The 24,379-nt window shown below is 38.2% G+C and overlaps 1 protein-coding gene across 1 annotated transcript in view; it reads left to right on the top strand.

Moving 5' to 3' along the window:
* Positions 1 to 24,379, top strand: part of COL28A1 (collagen type XXVIII alpha 1 chain) — a 163,281-nt gene that overhangs the window by 13,638 nt on the left and 125,264 nt on the right. The window contains exons 6-10 of the mRNA XM_021689683.1: positions 21 to 62; positions 4,206 to 4,232; positions 8,456 to 8,500; positions 11,105 to 11,149; positions 12,237 to 12,290. Coding sequence (XP_021545358.1) covers positions 21 to 62; positions 4,206 to 4,232; positions 8,456 to 8,500; positions 11,105 to 11,149; positions 12,237 to 12,290 — 213 coding nt within the window. The remainder of the gene's footprint in view (positions 1 to 20; positions 63 to 4,205; positions 4,233 to 8,455; positions 8,501 to 11,104; positions 11,150 to 12,236; positions 12,291 to 24,379) is intronic.

Here is a 24,379-nt window from a genome sequence, read left to right as displayed (position 1 = left end):
TGTTTGTTTGCTTGTCACAGGGTGATGCTCAAAAAGGGGAACCTGGAGAAAGAGGCCCAGGGGTATGTATACCCCTTCCCAAGAAAGTAATCCAGGATGCTAAGATTCTGTAATTGATCACTGTGACTTCTATGGTGCAAATACAAAAATGATTTATAAAAATATGTGCTCGTGATGGCTCAGACAGGCAATCAGACAGATAGGATCTTAGAAGTAGAAATGTGGGGAGAAAATACTCTGTTCAACAGGAGTGATGATGGGACAGGGTAGTCTCTGATACTTAAGTGAGATTTGTGGAAGACTCAAGTAAGAAAAATATTTTGCTTTGCATCTTGTGTTTTTTTTTTTTTTCCAATAAAGAATGAGTCAAAAATTCTGGGAGCACAGAACTATATAATCTAAACTATGCTTTGGTAAATTTGATCTACAGACCAAAAAAAAAAAGCTATCATTCTAGTTGATTTATTATTCCTAAAATTAGAAGATGTTCGAGATTGTCTGAGAAATAATCCCAGTAAATTTCTTTTTTTTGCATTTTTCTGGGGAGTCGCAGCAAAGTAGCTAAGAGCAGAGAAATGTGTACGGTGAGTTAAAAAAAGGCCATCACATTGCTCCTCCTGGCTTGTCCCCTTGGCGAAAGCCCACGAGTCAGGGCCAGAGGTTTTAAAAACTGATCTCTCGGTGTTTTTAATCAACTTTATGAACAATGGAAATTCATTCAGAAATGTGTGTTATTCATTTAGGAAATATTTCTTAGGTGCCTTCTACATATAAAGCATATTATTTTGCGAAAATAAAATTAAGACAAAGTGCTTATGGTTTTTGAAAAGTTTGTTATGGGAGAGATTAAGTTATTTAAAATAGCTACAATATTGGTTGCCAGAAGGGAAGTGGGGGGGATGAGCAAAATGGGTGAAGGGGAGTGGGAGGTATAGGCGTCCAGTAATGGAACGAGTAATTCACAGGGATGAAAGGTACAGCATAGGGACTATAGTCAGTGGTATTGTAATAGGGCTGTATGGTGACAGATGGGAGCTACCCTTGTGGTGAGCAGAACATAATGTAAAGAGAAATTGAATCACTATGTTGTACACTTGAAACTAACATAACATTGTGTGTCAGTTATACTTTAATTAACAAAAATAGCTACACTATGAAGCAGAATGTCAAAATATTATAAAAATTGCATACACAAATTATTACGGGCACTCAAAGGATAGTGAAGCCAGGGTAGGTTTTATAGGATAACTCCTGGAGAGTGCAGAATTGGGACAGGAAAGGACAGAACAGAAAGGTGAAAAGCAACAGGCATTCCAGCTAGAGGTTGCCATGAGCAGCCACCTGGGGGAAGGCGATGTGTTGGAAAATGGTGCGGGGGGATGCCTGAAGAGGAGTGTTGCCAGAAACAGCATGAAGATCACAGTGGGTGCTCCATGCTTTGCTAGGTGAGAGATTTAGATGAAGTGTACAACCCAAGAGCTGTGTACTTGGAAGATTAATCTGGCATGACTCTAAAGGAGAAATTGAAGTGGGAATAAGCAGAAGGAAGGAGCACTTAGAAGAAGGTTTTCTGTTACAGTCTGTATGAGAACAGGGACACTGGCTTGAGCTGCTTCGGCCAACATGAAAGCTGCTAACCATATGTGCTCACTGAGCAGCTGAAACATGGCTAGTCTGAATTGACGTGTGCTGTAGGAGTAAAATACACAATGAATTTTGATGACTTAGTATCAAAGAAAATATAAAATATCTCATTAATAACTTTTATACTGGTCACATGTTGAAATGACTGTATTTCAGACCTATTGGGATCCGTAAAATATATTATTATTATTGTTATTATTATTATTTGAGAGAGAGCACACATGCATGCGAGAGTGGGGGGGGGGGCCAGGGGCAAAGGGGGAGGGAGAGAGAGAGAATCTTAAGCAGGCTCCATGCCCAGCGCAGAGCCCGATGTGGGGCTCAATCTCACAACTCTGAGATCGTGACCTGAGCTGAAATCAGGAGTCAGACACTTAACCACCTGAGCCACCCAGGTGCCCCTCAGTAAAATATATTCTTAAAAATTAATTTCACCTGTTCATTGCTGCTTTTTAAATGTGGCTATTAGGGAATTAAATTCTATATGAAGCTCACATTCTATTGGGCAGAATTGGGCCACAGTGGTGATAGAGTAGAAAAGAGACCATTGTGAGAACCATGAAAAGGCTGTGGGGACCGACTCTGACTCATATATTCAGCAAACATTTATTGAGCACGTGCTATATGCTGGGCCCTTCTTTACACGCTGGAGATACAGGAGTGAGCAAGACAGATAATTCCTGTTTTCATACAGTCTTCTAGCAGGGAGAGCAATAAACAGGCAAACAAATGAGATTTCATCAGCGAGATGTGTTCTGGAAACATAAAACAAGGTCATGAGGGTATTCTAGGCAGAGAGAGCAGTAGGTACAGAGACTCTTGAATGGGAATAAGCCCGGCAGGCTGGAGAAATGGGAAGAAAGCCAGAACTTGGCAAAGAGTGGTGATAAACAGGTTATGGAGATAGGCAGGGGTGGATTACGGAGGGCGCTGCTGGCAGGGGTAGGGAGGATGGATTTAAAACTAAATGCAGTGAAAGCTGGTGGAGAATTTTAATTGGTTGGATTAAAGGAGTATAAGAGGCAAGTAGAGAGAAAAGATAATTATAAACATTTGATTCTGTGTGATTTGAAATATGATGGTACCATTAATAGAAACAGGAAAGTCAGAAGCAATTTTGGCAGACCGATGAGTGCAGTTTTGGATATTTTAAATTGGGCTAGTTTAAAACTAGTAATTAAGATGTCCTGAAAGGAAGGAAGGAAGCTGATAGCAACCAAACAATAAATTGACCAGAGATTTCAGAAAGAAAAACGGGAAAAAAGAGAATGCTGTAAAAAGTAAGGTTTCTATTCATAAGCTATGTTGACTCCTTCCTAAATACAGTCTTAATTCTTTTAACATAAAATAATGACAGGATTTTAATATGGAGCACCCCCAAATTCCTGAGGCTGGAGGTCCAGCATTTCTTAGTGCTGAGAACGTGAATTGTTTTCATCAAGAACCCCAATTTAACTGTCTATAATGTGGCCTTTAATTTTAAGCCCATGATAAAAACTTAAACCCTTTATGCTAATAAATTTTTCTAAGATGAATTAAATTATAGTGTAACAATATTTTTGATTGTAGTTCTATTTTTATGTCCAATTTCTCAGTGACTGCTCATTAGGAGAGATGTGTTATTTCCTTCCCGAAGTTTTTCCTTTTTTGCCTCTTGTAAGAAAAGTCATACAAACCAGAATTCTGTAGTATGACACAAGTAACTGCAATAATAGCTTGTTTATTCCATTGGTTTGTCCAGTTCACTTAAACTATGTCTTACAATTCTATTTTCATACTTAAAAGCTATTGTTGTAGGAAAAGGACATGAAATCCTATTTGAAAAAGTCTTGCTGTTGCTTAAAGTTGGTAATTTTGCAGTTCACTTAATATTCAGTAGTATATTACCTAAAGGGCTCTCGGGCAGGGACATGATGGAGGAGGCTGTGCAGGATTCCCCGGAGTGACACAGAAGGGGAGCAGAAGCACCAGGCCCGCAGTTAGCAGGACAGAAAATATAGGAACTTAAAGATCACTGTCTCATTAGCGTTGATAAAGGAACCATTCATTTCGTTGATGTTCTATATTCCAGCCCGAATTTGAAAGGAGGACCATAATGGATATAAATATTTACACACATTGGAAAGGCCATTATCTTAGCTCATTTTCAAAGCCAATTTCTCCAACAGCCTCTGTGAAACATTCTCAGCTGGGACGGTTCGTAGTTTAAAAGTCAATACAACAATTTTGAAAGGAGCATTACAGGTTGTCCCTTCTACAACAAGTTTCGGTGTCTAGTCTCTCCTTCAGCTGTGGGCCCACGGGTAAGGAACTGGGTTTGAAAAAATATGTGGAACTGAGAATAGAATGTAATTAAGGGAAAAGTAGGTTCTTTTCTTCTCCCTAGTCAATGTGCATTCCCTAAGCTCAAAGAGAAGTAACATCGCTTACATTTCTGTATGTGGTCTTAGTTTCCTGACATACAAATGTGTTTTGTTATACTTTGTAAATGAAAAACATCAAATACTTCCTTCAGCAATGTCTTCTAATATGTTTTACTCTTTCTTTCTTTTTTCAACTAGGGAATTCCTGGGTACAAGGGTGAGAAGGTAAGTTGATAACAACCAATAGGTAGACCAGGATTTCAGGAAGAAAAAGAAACCTAACTGTATTTATGTACTTAATAAAAGTTGTTTTCCTTTATTTTTGTAAGTCTGGGTTCCCTAAGTCCTAAGTATACTCTTAACTCTGTTAACACAAAATAATAATAGAACTTAAGATACAGGACATGTTGTAGGGGTGAAAGGCACCCTAAGATTCCTGAGATCAGGATCCAGCCTCTCTCAGCTGGGCAAACACGAGAACCCCAATGCAGCAGGCCTGCAGCACAGATATCCAGACTCAAAGTTTCTACATACAAATGGATGCAGCAACACAACAGTTAGGTTTCTCCCGTGGTGCTTCCTTTCCTGTAACATCCTGGTGAAGCAATAAGGAACCACTTACTTCATATACTCAGGCGTCTGGGTAAAGCTGGGTAGGCGTCTGGTAGGCAGGGGGAGTAAAGTTGACAAGCAAACAAAAGTTATGGGCTAATAGGTTATTTTAGGATTCTTTGCCAATTACAAGTTAGTAAGGTGGATGGGGGCTCCAGAACCTTTGAGCGTGTTCCATGGTTCCTTCATAGGTTCATGCCGCTGTGCTCTCTGCTAGCAGATTTTCTATCTGAAAGCAGAGCATGCCTCTCTCATTCAATCTACAACCCTCAGACCTGGGCCAGAGATTTCACTCTGGGTCTCCTCCAGCCCGACCCCTATGGGAGCCAAGAAGTTACAGGACATTAGGTAACCAAGACCCCAGAAGTCCCTGCAAAATGGCCTGAGCCTGCTTTGAAGGCAGATACAAACTTCTTTCCTCTGTCCATCTTTTTCCTGGGCCTGAGGGGAAACAAAATGCAAGTTGTTTGTTGAGGCAGGAGGGGGCCCTGGTAGGAGCTTTGTTGTATTGCGGCCTGGGGCACCTTCCTGTGCATCGGTTCCTCCTGGGGCGAAGGAACCAGAAGTGGGGAGGAGTCAAGTGGGGGCGGGGCTGTAGGCTGTGGGCATGGGGATGAACTTGCACATGGACCTCTGAGGAATACCAAAATTCTTTCATTTTGTATTCCTTTTGAAGGTACACTTGTCGAAAAAGGAAGTTAGAACATTAGTAGGTTATTAGCTTAATGTATAACTTTCAACTATTTCGATACATGGTATGTAGGCCTCCCCCTGCACTCCTGCCCTGGGCCCTGCATATATTAGAGGTGAGTCTACATACAAGCAAATAAATATATCTCCAATCACTGGAAATGTTAAGTGCCTTTTTCTTCATCTGTATAGAACTGGATTAATGTAGGCTTCCTTAATTTACAGGGTGGTTGGAGAATCAAATGGAATTATGGATGTGACAATGTATTATAAACTCTTTGCTTATCTATAAATGTAAGGTGCTATTACGAAGAGGCAGGGAACCAATGATAATACAGGAAAGTTAAGAAAGTTTCATGATTGTAAAATTGTCCTACATAGAGTTGAAGAAAATTATCCAGGCCCCCCATCTTGATTTATAATATGAGCTACTCATGAACACTATATATATATTTACACACACACACACACATACACACACACATATATATATATTCATGTATATTTATATGTATGAAAAGACTCATTTAACCTTCTGGGAAATTACAGAATCACTGGTGGAGTTCTCATTTGGAAAATACAAGCTGTCAGAGTAAAGTGACCCCGAACCATTGACATTCAAACCAGAATTTCACCAGGAACAGTAACATCAGAAATCAGAGGCTGGAAACAGAGCTAATCTGTTCATAGCTTTCTGGAAGCACTTGCTCTCTGAAACTGTGTAATTGTGACCATTCCACAGGGATTACTGAGCCCACCAAAAAAGAAAACGCCTTTGCAGAGGCAAATAACATGAGTACAATATTTTCATTGATGGAAGTCTGCCCCCAAAACAAATGCTGTTCCTCAGGACCCTATAGCTAACAAATCTGTCTGGACAAATGGAATGTGAATCCTGGCCAAAAGAATTTTTTGAGTGTATTTATGGTACTTTTCTGTTTTATATTTTGGTGCTTGACTCATTTTATTTCCACCCAACATTATTAAATTAATTGCTTTCTAATTGATTCCTCAAGAGTGATTTTCCATTTGCATTCAGAAATAAATGTTCAGTTTGTTCGAAGTGAAATCTCAGTTTTTCTTGGGTCAGTTTGATGTAGAGAGAGAACAGATTGCTTTTGAACAGGGGCATAGCTGGATCGAGGAATTGTACCTCCCTCTTTCCTGCTCCCAATGCCAGCAACACCCATGTAGTACCCTAGGCTAGCGGAAAGTAACTTGCAGACCATGGCGGCTTGCCTTGTTCAGTGTTGGGTGGTTGATGAACATGGACTTGGGAATCTAACAGACTCAAGCCTGTGGTCATGGGCAAGCTGTTTAATCTCTCTGAACCTCCTTTTCCTCCCTCTCTCTAATCTAATATAATCTGTTGTGGGGATTAGCAGTAATGTAAAGGCTTTGGACTTTGGATCCATGATTGGTGGTTACACTTGTTATTTCCCTTCTTAGAGCAATGCTATTCCAAGCGTGGTCTGCCGACTGGCTGTTGATCTGTGAACTGCTTGTTGGTATTTTGTGATGAGATAAAGCTCGCATCGGAATATAAATCCACTCTATCACTAAATACACTGTTCCGTTGACATTCATTTTTTACCGCGTGTCTTCTTTAATGGAGGCAGGGCACTGATGTTCACCGTAGTGCAAGTCTCTTACATCACTGTGTGGTGGTGCTTTGAGTAGCGTGCCTTACAACACGTGGACGGTAAAGCAGCAGCAGAAACAAGACAGTAGCGAGGGCACAGGGCTAGGAGTTACTGGCTAGCATGTACGTGTAAGTAACTCATTTAAGCTCTTCAGTTGAGTTGCCATATCTTAAAAATATGAATTGCTTTGGGGCAACATGGTCAGTGATATTGTAATAGTGTCCTATGGTTACAGATAGTAGCTACACGGTGGTGAGCAGAGCATAATGTATAGAGAAGTTGTATCACTATGTTGTACATCTGACACTAATGTAACCCTTTGTGTCAGTTGTGCTCAAATAAAACATTTTAAAAAGGAATTGCCTTGAGGCTCAGAAAAAAAATATGAAAGCCCTTGAAAATTCTAACTTTAGTCATTTTTCTAATGGCCTTTGCTACCTTTTAGTTCTAATTATTCAAAGTCTTAGAAATCTGATACAATGGATTAGTATTCAGAGGTCCCAATTCTCCTTCTACATGAGCACGTTACTTAACCTTTGGGATCACAAATTCTCAGTCTGTGAAATTGGGCTAATAATATCTATGTCAGACAGTTAACGGCAGCTTAACAGATTATGTCTGCAAAATAACATTGATCGTAAACTGTAAAGCATAATTTAAATGTTAGTTCTTTTTTTCATTGCTATTCCAGGAAAGGCAGGACAGGAGAGTGTGACGACGGGAAGTAACAGTGTGCTTGCCACCCTGCCCATCCCCTCTTGCTAAGGCTTTTTTAAAAAATATTTTACTTACTTAACAGAGGGGATGGGGCACAAGCAGGGGGAGCTGCAGAGGGAGAGGCAGAAGGAGAGAGAGAGAGAGAGGAAGAAGCAGGCTCCCACTGAGCAGGGAACCTGATGCAGGGCTCGATCCCAGGACCCTGGGATCATGACCTGAGCTGAAGATAGACGTTTAACGACTGAGCCACCCAGGCGCGCCACCCCTCCACCCAAGTCTTTATGGCTCCTTTCCCCACCAAGCCATGGCATGGTCTTAGGACCTTTTTCTTACTACTAACTGATCAAAGTTGGTACTCAGGATGGAGTATTGTGTTGTGGAAAAAATAGGGACTGTGAGTCTGAGCTACTTGATCGAGAGAAGTTATCTTGTTGAGTGTAAGTTTTCTCATCTCCAAAATAAAATTGTAAAACTGATCTCATTGAGCCGTGATATGGATTCAAGTAAATCACACACACAAAAAGCATATGGTAGATGCTCAGTAAACCTTTGTTTCTTTCCTTTTAATTTCATCCACCTCTCAACAATGTTAAGCCTCACTAGATGGTGTCGCGGATTTGATTCTGTTAAGGATGACTCATGGATAAAATTTTTCAGAGTGCAATGCCCAAATAAACTTGTGTATAACCCATCAGGTTGCTTATGTCATAAGAAATCTTTTTTAAGAATCCTAACCCCAAAAAACTGCAAATGCCTTCTTATTTATTTCATTTATTTATTTTTCAGGGGGAAAGTGGAGAATGTGGCAAACCAGGAATAAAAGGTGACAAAGTAAGGAACATGTTTTTAAAATGTTAACAGCTGTGATCCCTTTGGGGCTGAGTTTCCTGAAGAGGAAATTCCTGGGATGCATTACCTGGCTCACACTACTGCAGTTGGGAAGTTATTGGCTCCATTTTCACATCTGTGAAACATGAAGCAGAAAACAAAGCCATACCTAACTTTAGTTAATGGAGCCCCCACATGCCTTTCCTATGGACCTTTAAGATCTTGCTTTGTGGCACCCTAACCTTTGAGGCCAGGCCTACAGAATGTTATGGCGAAAAGAATAATTTAACCCGCAAAGTCAACTCAAGCTCCAATCAGGTAAAAATGGAATTTTTGTTTTCAGATGTAAACACTGACAGCAAGCACTTTCCAAAATAGAGTGAAGAACTCTATGGGATAAGTTAACAAAATAATTATGAGTAATGTGGCAGAACTAGGCAGAGACAGGGGTTCGAAATTTTGAAATTGCAGCAAGCCACAGGCAATTGGGTAGGTATTTACCTTTCGCTAAAAAATAAATATGAATAAAGTATTTAAACTGGAGACAACATTAAATATGTTAAGGAGTTCCTTAATGGACCAGAAATATACAGAGAGTACGTTTGAAACCTAATGACAAAGGATCCAAAAATGTACAGAGTAAAAATAGTTTTCAGTATATTTAAGAACTATTAACAGCATGCTACCAAGATCTCAACTCTTTCCATATCTGTATTTTAATTATGGGAGAGAGCTAAGGAAAAAAAAAAAAACAGGCAAAAGGTGAAAAGCAGAGAATAAGATAATGACACCTGCCTATGTAACTAAGCATTTTAAATAGCTTGAGATTTTGTGAAAGCGTTTAAAGTATTGTGGAGTTAAAGTGCAGGTGGATCTGAAAAATGTAGGCTTGGTAATTATCTCTGGGCAAAATGAAACTGTAGTAATGAATAGATTCTGCCTGGAGGATAATTGAAAATGGGAGACGGGCACGGACTTGAAAATACAAAAGGAGGGACACAGAAGAACAAAAATGAAAAGTTAAACAGTAACTGTGAAAACTATTTGAAATGAAAATGGCTGACGAAGAGTTAATATCATATTTCATTGACTAAGATGTCAGGGATTGTTAAATGCCCTATTATTTTCTGTGCCAAAAAAAAAAAGAAAAAGTGCTGCCAATTATAAACAGAAGATGCAATTGGCTGTAAGACATATCTTAGTGTCAGAGATGTAAAAATATGAAAAAAAATGCATGTCTAGAGTCAATGAAATATAGTGTCCTTGACAGGAAGAGTTCATATAAGTTTATAAGTCAAACATACAAAGAACATGAAGAGACACAAGAGAGGGAATATAAATGGCTAATAAAAGAAAAAAAAATCCAACTGTATTAGCAGTCAGATAAGTGAAATTAACATATTAAAATATTATTTCACTTGTCAAATTAGCAAACACTGAGACAATATATAATACTCAGCATTGATGCGGAGTCTGTAAGGTGAAGATGCACTCTCTCTACTCAGGGAGTAGGAATGGAAATCTGAACAAACTCTATGAAGGGAAGTTTTGCTTTTTCTTTCAATGTATGGTGTGAGCCACAAAAGAGAGTGAGAGAGCCTTGGATGTGCTCATCGTCTCTGTCTGTCATCCTCTTCCAGAACACCATCTTTAGGAGTCCATCAGAAGCAGGACATGATTTATACACAAAGATGTTCTTTATAATACTGTTTAAAAGAGTAATCATCAGAAATAATTTAAATGTCAATACTAGGGAAATAAAGCATGATAGATTCATATTCTTGAATATTATTCCATTTACTAAGAGTTTTTAATGACATGGAAAAATATTTTTGATACAATGGAAGACCAGATAAGAAGGGCACAAAATTGTATATGCCCTTTAATCAAATTATTTATTTATTTATTTATTTTTCAAATTATTTAAAGAAATATAATTATTGCATAGGCCTAAAATGTTAATAACAGTTGCTTCTGTGTGATTTTTTTCCCCTGTTTTTTTGCTTTTTTCTATAATTGCTAAGGTATGTCTGTTATGAACAGGTTGTATTTTGGTAAGAAAAAAAAGGAAAATGTGAGAGAGACTAGACTATATTATATTCTCATAAAAATAAATTTTAAAGGGTTTCCTACTTATGGAACATATTAAAATATTTTTTCTATTAAAAGAGGGTTGAGTATAAACACTATTTTGTCAAGTTGTGTGTCTTGATGATGGGCAAAAGAGTGATCTAGACATCGTGGAAAATCACTAAATTGTCAATTGAACTGACTTTGCCTTGTTGGAAAGAAACAATATTCCACTAAGTGTACTGCTTTCTGAAGAATCTTAAGAAATAAATTCTTTACTCTGATCAAAATTTCAATATACAGGTGAAGGACTTACATCTAAAATGGTGTTTTCATGGAGTTTACTAAAGGAAAATTTGACCTCAAGTTGGCTTATTAACTAGGATCATTTTGTTAATAATGCATCCGTTGGCTTTGCTGTTTGGATAACCTGGGAAGATTAGCCATTACTGAGAACGCATTCCCTTCTTCTCACCTAAAATCATTGCATTTGAAGATGGGTATTTAGAGCAACTTACCATTAATTTTATTCCACAGGGATCCTTAGGACCACATGGACCAAAGGGACCCAGAGGACTTCAGGTAAGGAGGCTAAACCAAATCTGTCTGATTAGATTAGATTAAAACAATAGGATTAGAATCACCTAGGAAGCTCTTAAAACCCACTGTGCCCATTTGCTCTCTCTGCCAATTCAATCAGAATGTCTAAGGATTGAAGCCAGGCGTCAGTACTTTTAAAGATTCCCAGGTGATTGCAATGTGCAACCAAGTTTGGAAATCACCACCCTAATATTTTGAGTAACTAATTCAGGCTCTCCAAAGATAGGTACCGGCGGGTGAGTTTACTTAGTAGAGGGATAAAAGTTTAAAAATTCTGGTGTAGGAAGACAGATAAATCTAAAGCAATTACAAAGAAGATGTAACTATTTTTGTTTTGCTACTGTCATGTAGTTGGAAGAACTATGCATTTTATCTAAATTACAGTATTTGTATTGTTCCATCATTATAAGTACTTAATGCTCGATAACATGGAATAATTCCTTAAGGCATTTAAGTTAAGCATACTCCATGGATTTCAAAAAATAATTTAGATCAGTTTTTTTCCCCCAGCCTGGGGACTCGCCTACTCTAAAGTTTTCATGGGGGGAGGGTGTGTGTATATGAGGAGTTAATTTCAGTATTTCAGAAAGTGTACTGAAAATTATAACTTGACCCAAGATTTCCTAGACAGCATCTAGTTAACCATCAACTCCTTTGCTTTGGCCTAGAATTGTACTGGGGCAGGGCAGTAACTCTGGTTATCATGGGGTCATTAGAAGCTCCAACTTTCAGTTACAAATGACTTAGATATTAAAAAAAAAATTGTTGTTCATTCAAAATTTTTCACAAAGGGCGTCCAGCACAGGCGTAAGGTTGGAAACACAGGCTTCGAAAGCAAACACCTCGTGAATAAATGTTTGCTCTCAGCTTAAGTACTATTTTAGAAGCTGCCTATTTGACATGAGCAATTTTATCTCATTCCATTTCTCAGTCACATGTAACCCTAACGTAAGTCCGAGATATATAGTCCGACTTCTAAACTCAGCATCTCTAGGGACCATAATGGACGATTCATTCTTGGTTGGCCTTTTGTGTAAGGAACTAATTCTTGATTTTCACCTTGGAGCAGGGCATTAGTGGACCTCCAGGGGATCCAGGCCCGAAGGGATATCAAGGCAATAAGGTAATCATACCCTTTGATAAAAGATAGGCAGAGTGCCTTTCCCCTAGTGAGCTATAGTGATGTGTGTTTTTATTAAGCAGAAGTCAGTGGACTCTTCGAGGATGTAAATTTGGCAATACATAGCTTTAGCATTTATTATTACATTATTATTATTATAATATAATATTATATTATTATATTATTCAAAGGCACATTATTAAATACGAGCCATTATTCAGAATCTTTGCAGTATTTCCTTCTTACTCCTGCTCTTTAGTCATTTTAGGATTCACTAGAAACTGAAAAGTAGTAACAAATCACTGTATTTCCCCATATGTGATGTCAACTCAATATATAGCTTATAAAAGAAGGAAATGTGTAACTGTCATACCAATAAAAATCAAGCTTTTAAAAAATCATTACAGGGGAGTAATCTCAAACATCAGTACCATGCTTGTAATGTTATTCCACGGATAACCAAGCAAGACAGCAGGAGGGGTTGAATAAGAGCCAAATAGAACCCAAAGATGCTATAGCTGGGATATTTAAAAGACCTGGTTATAAGGCTCTGTTTTCTAATGAGGGTGGCCATTAATTTGCTGAAAACAAGCTTTTTAGTACCTTTTAAACTCTTCTCAATGCTTAGTAAATATCATGGATATGGTAAATATCCCATAAATAGTGTCATTAGTGACTGGAGATCTGTGGGATTTGTGGTTAGCAAGAACAGCAGAAGGTGCCATCCCCAGTGGACCCTAGATAAAGCCAGTCCTTTAAGGGGGCTATCAAATCGAAGCTGTGGGGAGCAGTTGGGCTATGTGAGTGTTCTTTTTCCAGAGAGAGGAAAGAGAGTGACAAGTATAGTATTTTTAGCGAGATAACGACAATATGTGATTTCCCAGGCCACTTTTAATTGGCAAATTAAAATAGAATGAGCTTCTCAGCGGGAGTGTGCTTAAGCTTCCTCTGGGGAAACTGCCTTTTCCAGTCCTTGCCTATGATTAATTTTCTCTGGGGAAGAGAAATGTATCTCTTGAATACTGAGTAGAAGTTTTTATAAAATTGCTTTGGCTGTGGATAAGATCCCGAAGCAAGAAAAAAAAAAATATTTTGACAGTCCACGCTTTTTTCTAGGATTCTTTGGTTACCTAAGATGATAATTTTCATGTTTGTGAAAAAGAGGCTTAAAATCAGGGATCGGGGTTGGAGTTTGCAACAATGATAGAATTATAGAATGTTTGAGCTGCCAGGGATGTTAGAGATCATACTGGCCCAAAGTTTTCATTTTGGAAAATGAGAAGTGAAATCTGGATATCACATGGCTTGCCTGAGACAGAGGCACAGGGAGACTCATCAGCTTTGGAGAGTACCCATGGAGGGCTGGGAGCAGGGCAGGTAGCTTTGGGAGATGGTTAGTGGCAGTCCATCAAAAGGTGCCATCATTTGCTCACTTCTGTTCATGTCTCATACAATTACTATTTAGTTTTTTTTTAACATAAACTTATGTATGTATGTATGTATTTATTTATTTTTAAGATTTTCTTTTTATTTGAGATCCAGAGTTAGAGAGAGCACAGAAAGGGAGAGGGAGAATCAGACTCCCTGCTGAGCAGAGAGCCCAATTTTGTGCTCGATCCCAGGACCCTGAGATCATGACCTGAGCTGAAGGCAGACCCTTAAATGACTGAGCCACCCAGGCACCCAACAGAAGGTTATTTAAACAAAATTTAGCTTTTAATTCCAACAGTGCTATATTTATCTTAGAATAAATATAGTTGAGTGTTTAGGGGAAGTTACAATTTTCTGAGGTAATAACATTTCATGCTTGACTTTCACATCATCCTAAGTATTTGAATACTTTTCATGAATTTTCCAAGGTCCTCTTTAAAAAATTTTTTTTTTAAATTGTGGTTAAGGGGGTACCAGGGTGGCTCCAACTCTTGGTTAAGTGTCCAACTCTTGGTTTCAGCTCAGGTCATGATCTCAGGGTCGTCAGATTGAGCCCCAGGAGGGCTCCACATTCAGCGTGGAGTCTGCTTGGGATTCTTTCCTTCTGCCCCACGCCCCCTCAAATAAAATAAACAAACAAAACCTTAAAAAAAAATTATGGTAAAGGATACATAATATAAAATTACCACTTGGGTTTTAATCACAAAATTCACTGCCAGATGAATACACAAAGCTCATTGAATTGAAAGATGTCAATTTCTAGAAAATGTTCTGGGTTGCTGGGAGCAAATGAAGTGGGAGTGGGTTTTTCTTTTTCCTTCTAGTAATATTTCTGGTTTAAGGTCACAAATTTAGTAGTCTCTTGACTCGTACTTCAAGACTATTATTAATTTCTACCTCTCTTTGGATCTGTCAACCAGAGATGCATATCACATTGATCATTAAAATTTTTAAAATTTTATACATTTATTAGTATATCATCTTAAAAGCCAGGTTTCCAGGAATGATTTCATCTTGGGTCTCAGAATGTAATTCTACATCTTGAAGACTTAGTATACTCTTTTTTCCTCAATCTGGAAATAATATGTTTATAATGATATTTCTTTTCATACATTACCATTTTATTATAAAATGTTTTTAAGAAATTGCTATTGCAAATTGTGCAAAAAATTCCCTCAGACCTAGTAATTCTGTATTTTCTAATGAGCACAGGGAGGATTATTTATTTTGAAACTTCTATAATAATTGATAACATTTATTGTATATTTATTATATACAGATATATAGTTCTAAATACTCACTTAACATAATACCACCTTTTGAGGCATGATCTAGTCTTAACCCCAAGATACAGATTAGGCTACTCAAGGAAAGAGAGATTAAGCAATGGGTTCAAGTCTGTATAGTTATTAAGGGATAGAGCCAGGATTCAAACCCAGCCAGTCTGCTCTTAACCACCATAGTATATTTATCTCCTTAGGAATATTGCTGAATTTCCTGAGTAGTTGACCTGAGATAAATGCATTTCTTTTGGACAGTATGGAAATTACATCTGTCCCCCTTCTCTTGTACTCTGGCTGGAAACAACAGTCTGTTGAGAAGTGCATTTCTATTTGGTTATCATGTTCATCTGAAAATGCAGGAAGAGAAGGATGGGAATTGCATGGGAAAAAGAAACCAGTAATGTGCATTTTCAAATATTTTGTTTCTTAGGAAACCTTCATCCAGAAACCTTTAGACTTGTAACATTTGTAAAGATTCCATAAGAGTTTCTAGATGGGGCCTGTCTATGTCTTTGAATTTATGAATGGTTTCTCTCATGAGCTACAGTCCCATTCTCTTGCTCTAGTAGTTGGATTTTCTTCATCAAAGCGTTTGCAGAAAGGTGGTCAAAGAACAAAAGGAAAAAAATAACATGTGATAAATCAAGGAAAAATGTGATGCCAGCCCAGCTTCACAAATCATTTCTGTCATTAATATTTTCCACATGTAAAGTAGCTCCTATTTTGCCCTGAATGACCTAGTTGTCTTAGAAACAAAATATAGATGTTTCTCAGAATGAAGTTGTGGCTCTGAGGCCACTTCAGCCTCCCCCATATATGAAGGTCATGCAGTGACATTCATAAGAAGAACATCCCATCAGTCTCTAAAACCAATTAGCATCATAATCATACAAGGGCCTTATCCCTGGGACCAAATGGAAAATGCTATAACCCTGGAGAGAGCACAGTGCTCTATCTGAGTAAAAATTGAGTACCTAAGAGCCCTACACCGACTTCCAAGGGTTATTGTGATGGTTCAGTTACAATCCCATCTGGTCCTAGAATGGGCCCTCTCATAACTAGAAAAAATGGCTCAAGATTGGCAGGGCTTTCAAATCACAGAGAACAAGTTACAAAATTAGTTTTGTACAAATAAACACAGTAGAATGCTGGGTGTGCCAAACCCACATTAGGTAATTTTTGCCATTTCTTGATGTCTTTCTGAGGTTATTTTGGAAGGGTGTTTCTTCTCAAATCTCATGCACATCAGCTCTTTCCAAGACCCTCTTTGTGCTCCTGGGAGGGGGGCATGCTCACTGTGGCATGAGCAGAAAATAGCTTGTTACATGGAGTATCCTAGTACAAGAGCTTTCGTGCTAGGGCCAAAGAGCACTAGGAAATAGTCCTGATATGCTTTCCCAAGTCAAAGTACCACATGTTAATCCTCCAACAATTAAAAAGACCCTGATATTATATTCTGTATTAACTCATCTTAATGGATGAATTACCTCGCTTCTCATAACCTCTTCCATTGTTTTACTCCAGGACATTCACATATTTCCTACAGGGTTTTTTTCCCCTAAGATTTTTCTTCTTGTACTACACACAAGTGTGAGAAACTCAAAGTCCTTTTATATATGAGACTTTGTCTTAACTCACTTTTACTTCTGAGATGTAAAAAAACCAAAACCAAAAACAAACCCACAGAGAGATAGCACCAGTCTTGTCTAGTTTAATAAATAAATATGGTGAGGGTAAATAATCTCCAGTGAATCAAGCATTAACCCATCCATCCAAAATGAACAAAGGACCTCGCATCCATGAAGAAATGGAACCCATGCTTCAAGAGGAGTGAGGGCAAATTAAATAGTTAAACCACTCCATGGTTCTGCACCACACCATGATTCTTGGACACCCTATTCCTCCTTCTCCAACTCTGTCAAGGTTTCATCTCATTTCTTGAGATTTCCAAGCACAGTATGTATTTTTCAAGTAGCTGGTATTCTTTGGAAGAAGTCAAGTAAATAAGAACTAAATGTACAAATCCTAAAGTTGAAACTTAGTAAACACCTCTACAAAACATCCTGTTTTCTTCAAAATGCCCTATGAAAAGAGGTCGATTTTAAAAAGAGGGCTGTTGTAACCTTTGTAATAGCTACTGCGAAAGCCCATGCACAGATTTTTGGTAGCTGGTAGTTTCCTGTTAGCTTCCATGCATTATACCTTTAAACATTGCTAGCCTTGTTTCAGCTATGAACCATTGGTAAGAGAATTGGACAAATATGGGCAGGTCCTTCACTGTTTAAAAAAGAAAATCCAAGGCAGAAGATCCAGTGACAATGGGTCAGGAGCACCACTGTCACGTCTGAGAGAAAAAATTATTATATGCAACAAAGAAGGATTTGTTGAATGAATGGGTGGATGAGTATTTAAATGGAATGAGTTGTTGACAGTATCCTACTGTAGAGAAGTCAAACAGGCAAGAGCCTAAAAGAGTCATTTATTTTTTTGTCAACTTTGAAGTTATTGGAAATCTTTAAGGGAGCAGTTCTGATAGAGAGATTGGGGACGTGACAAAGGAGAAGGATACAATAGCCAGGAATTCTGACCATTCTTCCAGGATATTGGGATAATAAAGGGAAACAGGACAGTGTTGACATAACCCATCAAAAGCTTCTTGTGCATTTAATCATCTAATTTGTTCTTATACTTCCACTTTAAAAAAAAGGATTTTATTTATTTATTTTAAAGACAGACAAGGGCAGAGGGAGAGGGAAAAACAGACTCCCCACTGAGCAGGGAGCCTGACATGGGGCTCGATCCCAGGACCCCGGGATCATGACCTGAGCCGAAGGCAGATGCTTAACAGACTGAGACACCCAGGTGCCCCTGTACTTCCACTTTTTTCTAAGAGAGGCAAGAAGACTTGGGACTTTTTTTTTTTACAGTTTCAAATATACAACTTAGAGACTTATGTTTTCTATAATATCACTATTTTTGCTGGAACAGAATCATCATTAACGAAGATTTAGTAGTTTTAAAAATACATTCTTGTTTTGTTCATTAAATACTTGATTCGACTCAACATTAGCTTAGCAGCTTTAGAAGGTCAACTTACTAAACGTATCTAATATTTCAGTCATGGTTTGGAAATAATTCAACACCACACATACAAACAACTATGAAGAATTTTAAACTTCCTCCTCAAACAAGCATGCTGTGTAGTTTTATTTCAGCTCTCACACAATTCAAAAACCTAACAATCTCCTGACATCATGATGTTGCTTTCAACTGTAAAAAAAATCATGATTTGAAATAGGGTATAATTCCTTATAACTTGATGGGAAGCAAACTGGGGGAAACATACCTAGACATCAACAATTCCTAGGGTGGAATAATTAATCAAAGAGAAAAGTTTTTTAAGTTCACAGCTCTCTTAACAGAATGACTATTTTTTGCTTCACGTAAAGCATTTTAAGTCAGGGTACTTGAACGTGTCAGCTTTTCCAATGGTCCCAAACCAATGATGGGCCTTCTGGTTTCCCGGGCAGCTAACAACTTTGAACAAGGTTGTGACTGCTCAGTGGATAGTGGTGTAAAGGGAAGAATCCCTTTATAATTTTAATTATAAATATTGGTTGAATGAAGATTGGAGCCAAGCTGCCAAACTATGTGAATGTTTTCTCTTCAGAGATGTCAAAGTTTAAATGTTATTTCTGTCCTGGGCTTAATTAAAGGGAAAAAATCATGAGTAATGCAGCAATTGTTGTGGAGAGGGCTTTGACCTACATGCAAATCTGCCCACCAGGACTCTAAATGAGCTTATTAACTCATTTGACAAGAGACAACTGATAGTGACAACTTGAAGTGGCTGCCAGAACATGTGGGATGTCAGCCAATGGCTTCAAGGCAGATGATTTTCATTCCCAAATCTCTGATGCATATGGTTCTCAGCAGGAAGGGTAGACTGTGTGTGTGTGTGCATGCAAGCATGTGTGCACACGTGAGCAGAGACTGCCAAGGTAAAAACTCTGATGAATCAAGAAACCCCAAAATGCTGCTAATGTAAAGGTGCTGAGTCTAACCCACATGCCCGGTCAAGCTGGGCACTAAAATGGAACTGAGTCAGTTACTGCAGGGTCTTCGGAGGGATGTCAGAATTAAAAAAAAAAAAAATCCCATCAATATCCCCAATTCAAGTAAATTGCAATAGCATCGCAACAGGGAATATTAAGTTTATTCCAAGGATAAGGCTTTTTTATTGTGGTAAAAGTCCAAGGAGTGTCGACCAGAGCTGAGATTCTTAAAAGCTCTCCTGATGGGCTGCTAAGCAGTCCTTCCTTTTAGGGATAATGACAAAGAATTCCTTAGATTTTATTAAATATGATGAAGTATGACTTTCCTGGTAGGTTGGCCATATGAATGTCATTTTTACGGGTTAAAATATTATCAACTTCATGTGGTTTAACCTAATAACAATCAAGAAAATGAGTTGCGTTACTAAAATCTGGTATAATACTACAATTTTCACTACATGTTCACTGATTTTTTATTATTATGGAGTTTTTTTCTTCTTTGGAAAGCGTAAATAGGTGGATTTATGGTCTTTTCTCTTACCCAAGTAGATGGTATTCAAAACAGATTGCAGCTGGAGATTTGAAATAATGATGGTTTAAAACTCAGTGCAGTTGGTTAGTAACTGATTTATATGTAGACCAAGATTATGTGATCACAGTATTGATGATTATAATTTACATTATCCTTACCACTAATTTAGTGACAACACTGATCCAGGTAGACTTAAATGCCTGAAATGACATGTGAATTGGCTTGTAAAAGTATATTTTCTTTCGGCTTGCATTTTATTTTAGAGATCCTTTGTCTTCATATGGTGGATCTTCCACAGTGGGTAGATTCTAACTATTTGACTTTTGTGTTTTCATCCTATAACAAAGATAGGAATTTAGTCTGCAATCAAGTGATTTTTGAACTCATTCAAGAAAAGAACTGAAAAGTCTCAAGAGGCAGTCTGGCACGGTGGTTAGGGCAGCGGCTCTAAAACCAGACAGCTGGGGTTCAAAGCCAGCCCTATATTGTATTAGTTCTGTGATTTGGGCAAGTTACTTATCCTCCCTAGGCCTCAGTTTTCTCATTCATGTAATGGGTTAATAGTACCCTCCTCTTAAGAGTTGTTTTGAAGATTATATGAGTTAATCATAGTAAGTGCCATATGTGTTGATAATAATTAAGCAGCTAAGTATTTTGACAACTCTTTTTTATAATGTAGAAAAAGTCTAGGCTGAAATGTTTTCTAAAATAAGCCACTTATAACATTTCTCTGAAACAAGAGAAATTAGGTACTAAAAATAGAGCTTGATTTAGCAAGTATTTGATAGATGTTAGTTTCCTGCCTCCCAACACCGGCTTCTTTCTCCCCTCCCCGCTAAAAAAGTACCTTTCTTGACTTTTCTCCCAAATCTTTGTCTGAAGTCATCACTGCATTGAGTTTCAGCTAAGACTGTATCTTGGCCCTATTCGAATCATTCTGCACCTATCCTTCAAATCTTATTTTAAGCAGCACGATCATCCACCATTTTCCTCCATTTTGAAAGTATGAGAATATTTGTCAGAAGACTTAAGATATTAAAGTTGATGCTATACTTATTTGGGAAGTGATAAAAAAAAGAAGTTGCTAAAATGTCTTTTCTAATGTTAAGACCCCAAAGTATGATTAAATTGTTCATAATCGTATTATTCAAGAAAAGGTAAATTTCTGCCCTCAAAAAATTCAGAGTCTTGGACAACCATTCATTATTTGTTATCTTAGGGCAAGGAAAGATGTTGACTTTAGTTAGAGCTGGTGCCAGGAATAAGCCATGTTGTGTTTCTCCAGCTGAACTTCCCATACAGTGTAATCTTGGGCCATCTATTGGGAATTCATTATTCCTTCAGCTGAAAAAAAAAATGTTTAATTTTATCTGGGTAAGTTTGCAGGAGAAACTGTGTATAATAGGTATTTGATATCACTATGTAATTTATATATAGCTGCTCTTGGTTGAAAACCTAACTAAATCAGATGGAACTCCAAAGGAGCATTTCCAGATTCTCAACTCCCCCTAGCTAAGACCTGTTTTGTTTCCTGTTTCCTCCAGCAGCTAGCTTGGCACCTGCTCCGAAGTTGCTGCTTGGTAAATGTTTGCTGCCTGGATGGTTGAGTGAATGTTATCAATTAGCTAAGCATTGACAGTGCAAAGCTGAGCAAAGTCACATGGCATCCTCCCCACAATCTAGGGGAAGACATATTAACTAAATACAAAGTTATAATGAATACTGAGAAAAAGAAGAAAATGGTGCTATCAGTACGTCTAGGATAGGAATTTAACCTGATCAGAGAAGCATTCTCTGAAGCCGTGCTGCTTAAAGTAAGATTTGAAGGATGGATAAGGGTTGACCAGGAAAAAAGGGAGGTAAGAACATCCCATATAGATAGAATAGCATGTGCTAAGATCCTGCAGCAGAAGGGAGCCTGGCAAGTACAAGGAACTGAACAAAGGCCAATGCTGCTAGGGTGGCGAATGAAGAAGCAACTAGTTTCAGAAGGGACTGGAAAGCCCATGGGACCACACCATGCAGGGGCTCACAGGTCTTTTAAGAAGCTCTGTCTTTCCACTTGGCACAAAGGGAAGGGCCTTGAATGGTTTCACTCAGATTAAAAATAAAACTAAAATTAAGGGGTGCCTGGGTGGCTCAGTTGTTTAAGTGTCTGCCTTCATCTCAGGCATGATCTCAAGGTCCTGGGATCAAACCCCATGTCGGGCTCTATCTAACGGTCCTGGGATTGAGGTCCACATCAGGCTCCCTGCTCAGGAGGGGCGCCTGCTTCTCCCTCTCCCCGCTGCTCGGGCTCTCTCTCTTGTGATCTCTCTCTCTCAAATAAATAAATAAAATCTTTAAAAAAATTTTTTTTAAATAAAATCAAACTAAAATTAAAAGATTGCACTGGCAGCAGTGGGGGAATAAATTAAAGTGTGCTACAATGGATGTGTGTACGGTAACAAAGACTTTGTTGTTGTCTAAACAAGAGGTGATATTAATTTGAGGTAGACTGAAGAGGCATAGTAGAGGAATAAAAGGTAGATGGATTTGAAAGAGATTTAGAAGACATATGGAAAAGCGGTGGCGATGCATTACACATGGTGGGTAAGGGAGTGAGAGGTGTCAAGAATGACTCCTTCTTCTGTCTTGACTCATGGAGGGATTGTGGTGCTCTTCCCTGAAACAGAGAATGCTGGAAGATGATCAGGTCTGTGAGGGGGAGAGTAGGAGTTTGTCTTTGGAGATGATGAGTTCCTTTTGAAATTCTCTTTCCTGACTTCTATCACACTATTTTTGGGAGTTCCCATTTCTTTTTCTCAGCCACTGCCTTCCTCAACTCCCCACAAGACATTTGTGTGTTCTACTCCCACCCCACTTAATTGTTGGTACTCTCCATGGTTCTGACCTAAGCCTCTGGCCTCCTCAAACACTGTTCAATACAGTAGCTACATGTGATTACTGAGCCCTTGAAATGTGGCTAGTCTAAATGGAGATGTGCTAGGGCGCCTGGTGGCTCAGTTGGTTAAGCGACTGCCTTCGGCTCAGGTCATGATCCTGGAGTCCTGGGATCGAGTCCCGCATCGGGCTCCCTGCTCAGCAGGGGGTCTGCTTCTCCCTCTGACCCGCTTCCCTCTCGTGCTGTCTCTCATTCTCTCTCTCTCAAATAAATAAATAAAATCTTTAAAAAAAAAAAAAAAAGGAGATGTGCTATAATTATTAAATACACATAGGATTTCAAAGACATGTGTTAAATAATAAATAAAATCATTAATAAGATTTTTATATTATATATTGAAATGATAATATTTTAGATATATTGAGTTAAGTAAAATATGTTATTACTTTCTTAATGTGGCTACTAGAAAATTTAAAATTACATATGTGGCTCATTGTATATTTCTAGTGGATGGTGCTGCTCTAGACAGTGACTCTATTGTCACCTTATTCTTGTCCACTTGAGCCCACAGAGCTGCTTATTGTCCCCAGAAATTTTCACATCATTTTATGCTTCATACTCTTTCCTTTTCCTGAGCTTTTGTTCCTCTTCTTTTCTACCAGATTAGATATGATTTCTACTTTTTTTGTTCAGAGCAAATATCTCCTCTACTATACGAAACTTTTCCAGTTCCTTAAGGTAGAATCAAACATTTCTGCATCTGAGTCTTACATCCTCTCTTAATATCTTTATTATAGCTAATTCACATGCTTGTATTTTCTTTTATATTCATTTATCTCTCTAGCCAGATTGTAAGTGTCTACAAAGTGCAGGTGTAATCTGGTTTATGTCTATAATTATGTAACTGGGTACTCAGTGCCAGGGTGGTGCTCAGTGAAAGTCTGGTGAATAACAATTGAATCTACACATATTAAACAGCTATCATGTGACTACTTGTGACTTAGATGTTTTATAGACAATATCTTGCATCCTCTCAGCAGCCCTGCAAGGTAGATATAATTATCCTCATTTTGCATATGGGGATCTTGCAAAAGCTCAAACTGTTAGTAAATTATAGAGCCAGGATTCAACTAGATTGAATGAAAAAAAGCCATTTTCTTTTTCTGATTCTGTGCATGCTGAAAAATGGATTAAAAAGTGGTGATTACATCCCACATCATAAAATAGGGAAAAAAATACCCATTCTCTAAGATTATTAGAAGATTAAGTGACATAATGTATATAAAGTGTCAGGGCAGTGCTTGGAAATACTAGGTTTTATTAGACATTGGTTTCCTTCAATGTTGAGACCCATAGCATAGGCATCCTTAATTTCTGAGGAAATGGTGGTTTTCCTAACTTCCTCAATGTCCCTACCTATTCTTATACTCATTTGGAGGTCATGAGAAACAGACCCCCCCCCAGGGCCATCCACTTTAACTCAGTCCTCTTTGGATATGCCTCTGATGGTTAAAGAAAGTGAAGTAGAGAAATAACAAGTAGCACTAGGGCCATTCAACCTCTCTCTGTGTGCTTTTGCTTCCTGGTGAATGTTGGGGTAGGAATAATGGGCTATGTGGCCTTGGTGAACTTCCAAAAAATCATTGTGAGTAGAGTGCTGATTCTTCTCTTCCTTTTCTGTCTTACCCAGTGATGGTATGTTACAATCAAGACCATTTCCTTTACCATCTGGGGAATCTTTGTAGGAAAGGGAAAAGAGAAATATGAATGGGATAAACATTAATTGTAGGCCAATGTGATCTGTAGGCCTTATGTTGAGATGCTAAGCTCCTTAGAAATAAATTTAAACAACTGAAAGGTAAAGATATGTTACTACTGAGCTGTGCTGAGGTAAGGGAAAGTGATCC

The sequence above is a fragment of the Neomonachus schauinslandi genome, chromosome 12 (genome assembly GCF_002201575.2).
Source record: "Neomonachus schauinslandi chromosome 12, ASM220157v2, whole genome shotgun sequence".
Classification (NCBI taxonomy): domain Eukaryota; kingdom Metazoa; phylum Chordata; class Mammalia; order Carnivora; family Phocidae; genus Neomonachus; species Neomonachus schauinslandi.
This window is presented reverse-complemented; position numbering and strand designations above follow the sequence as displayed.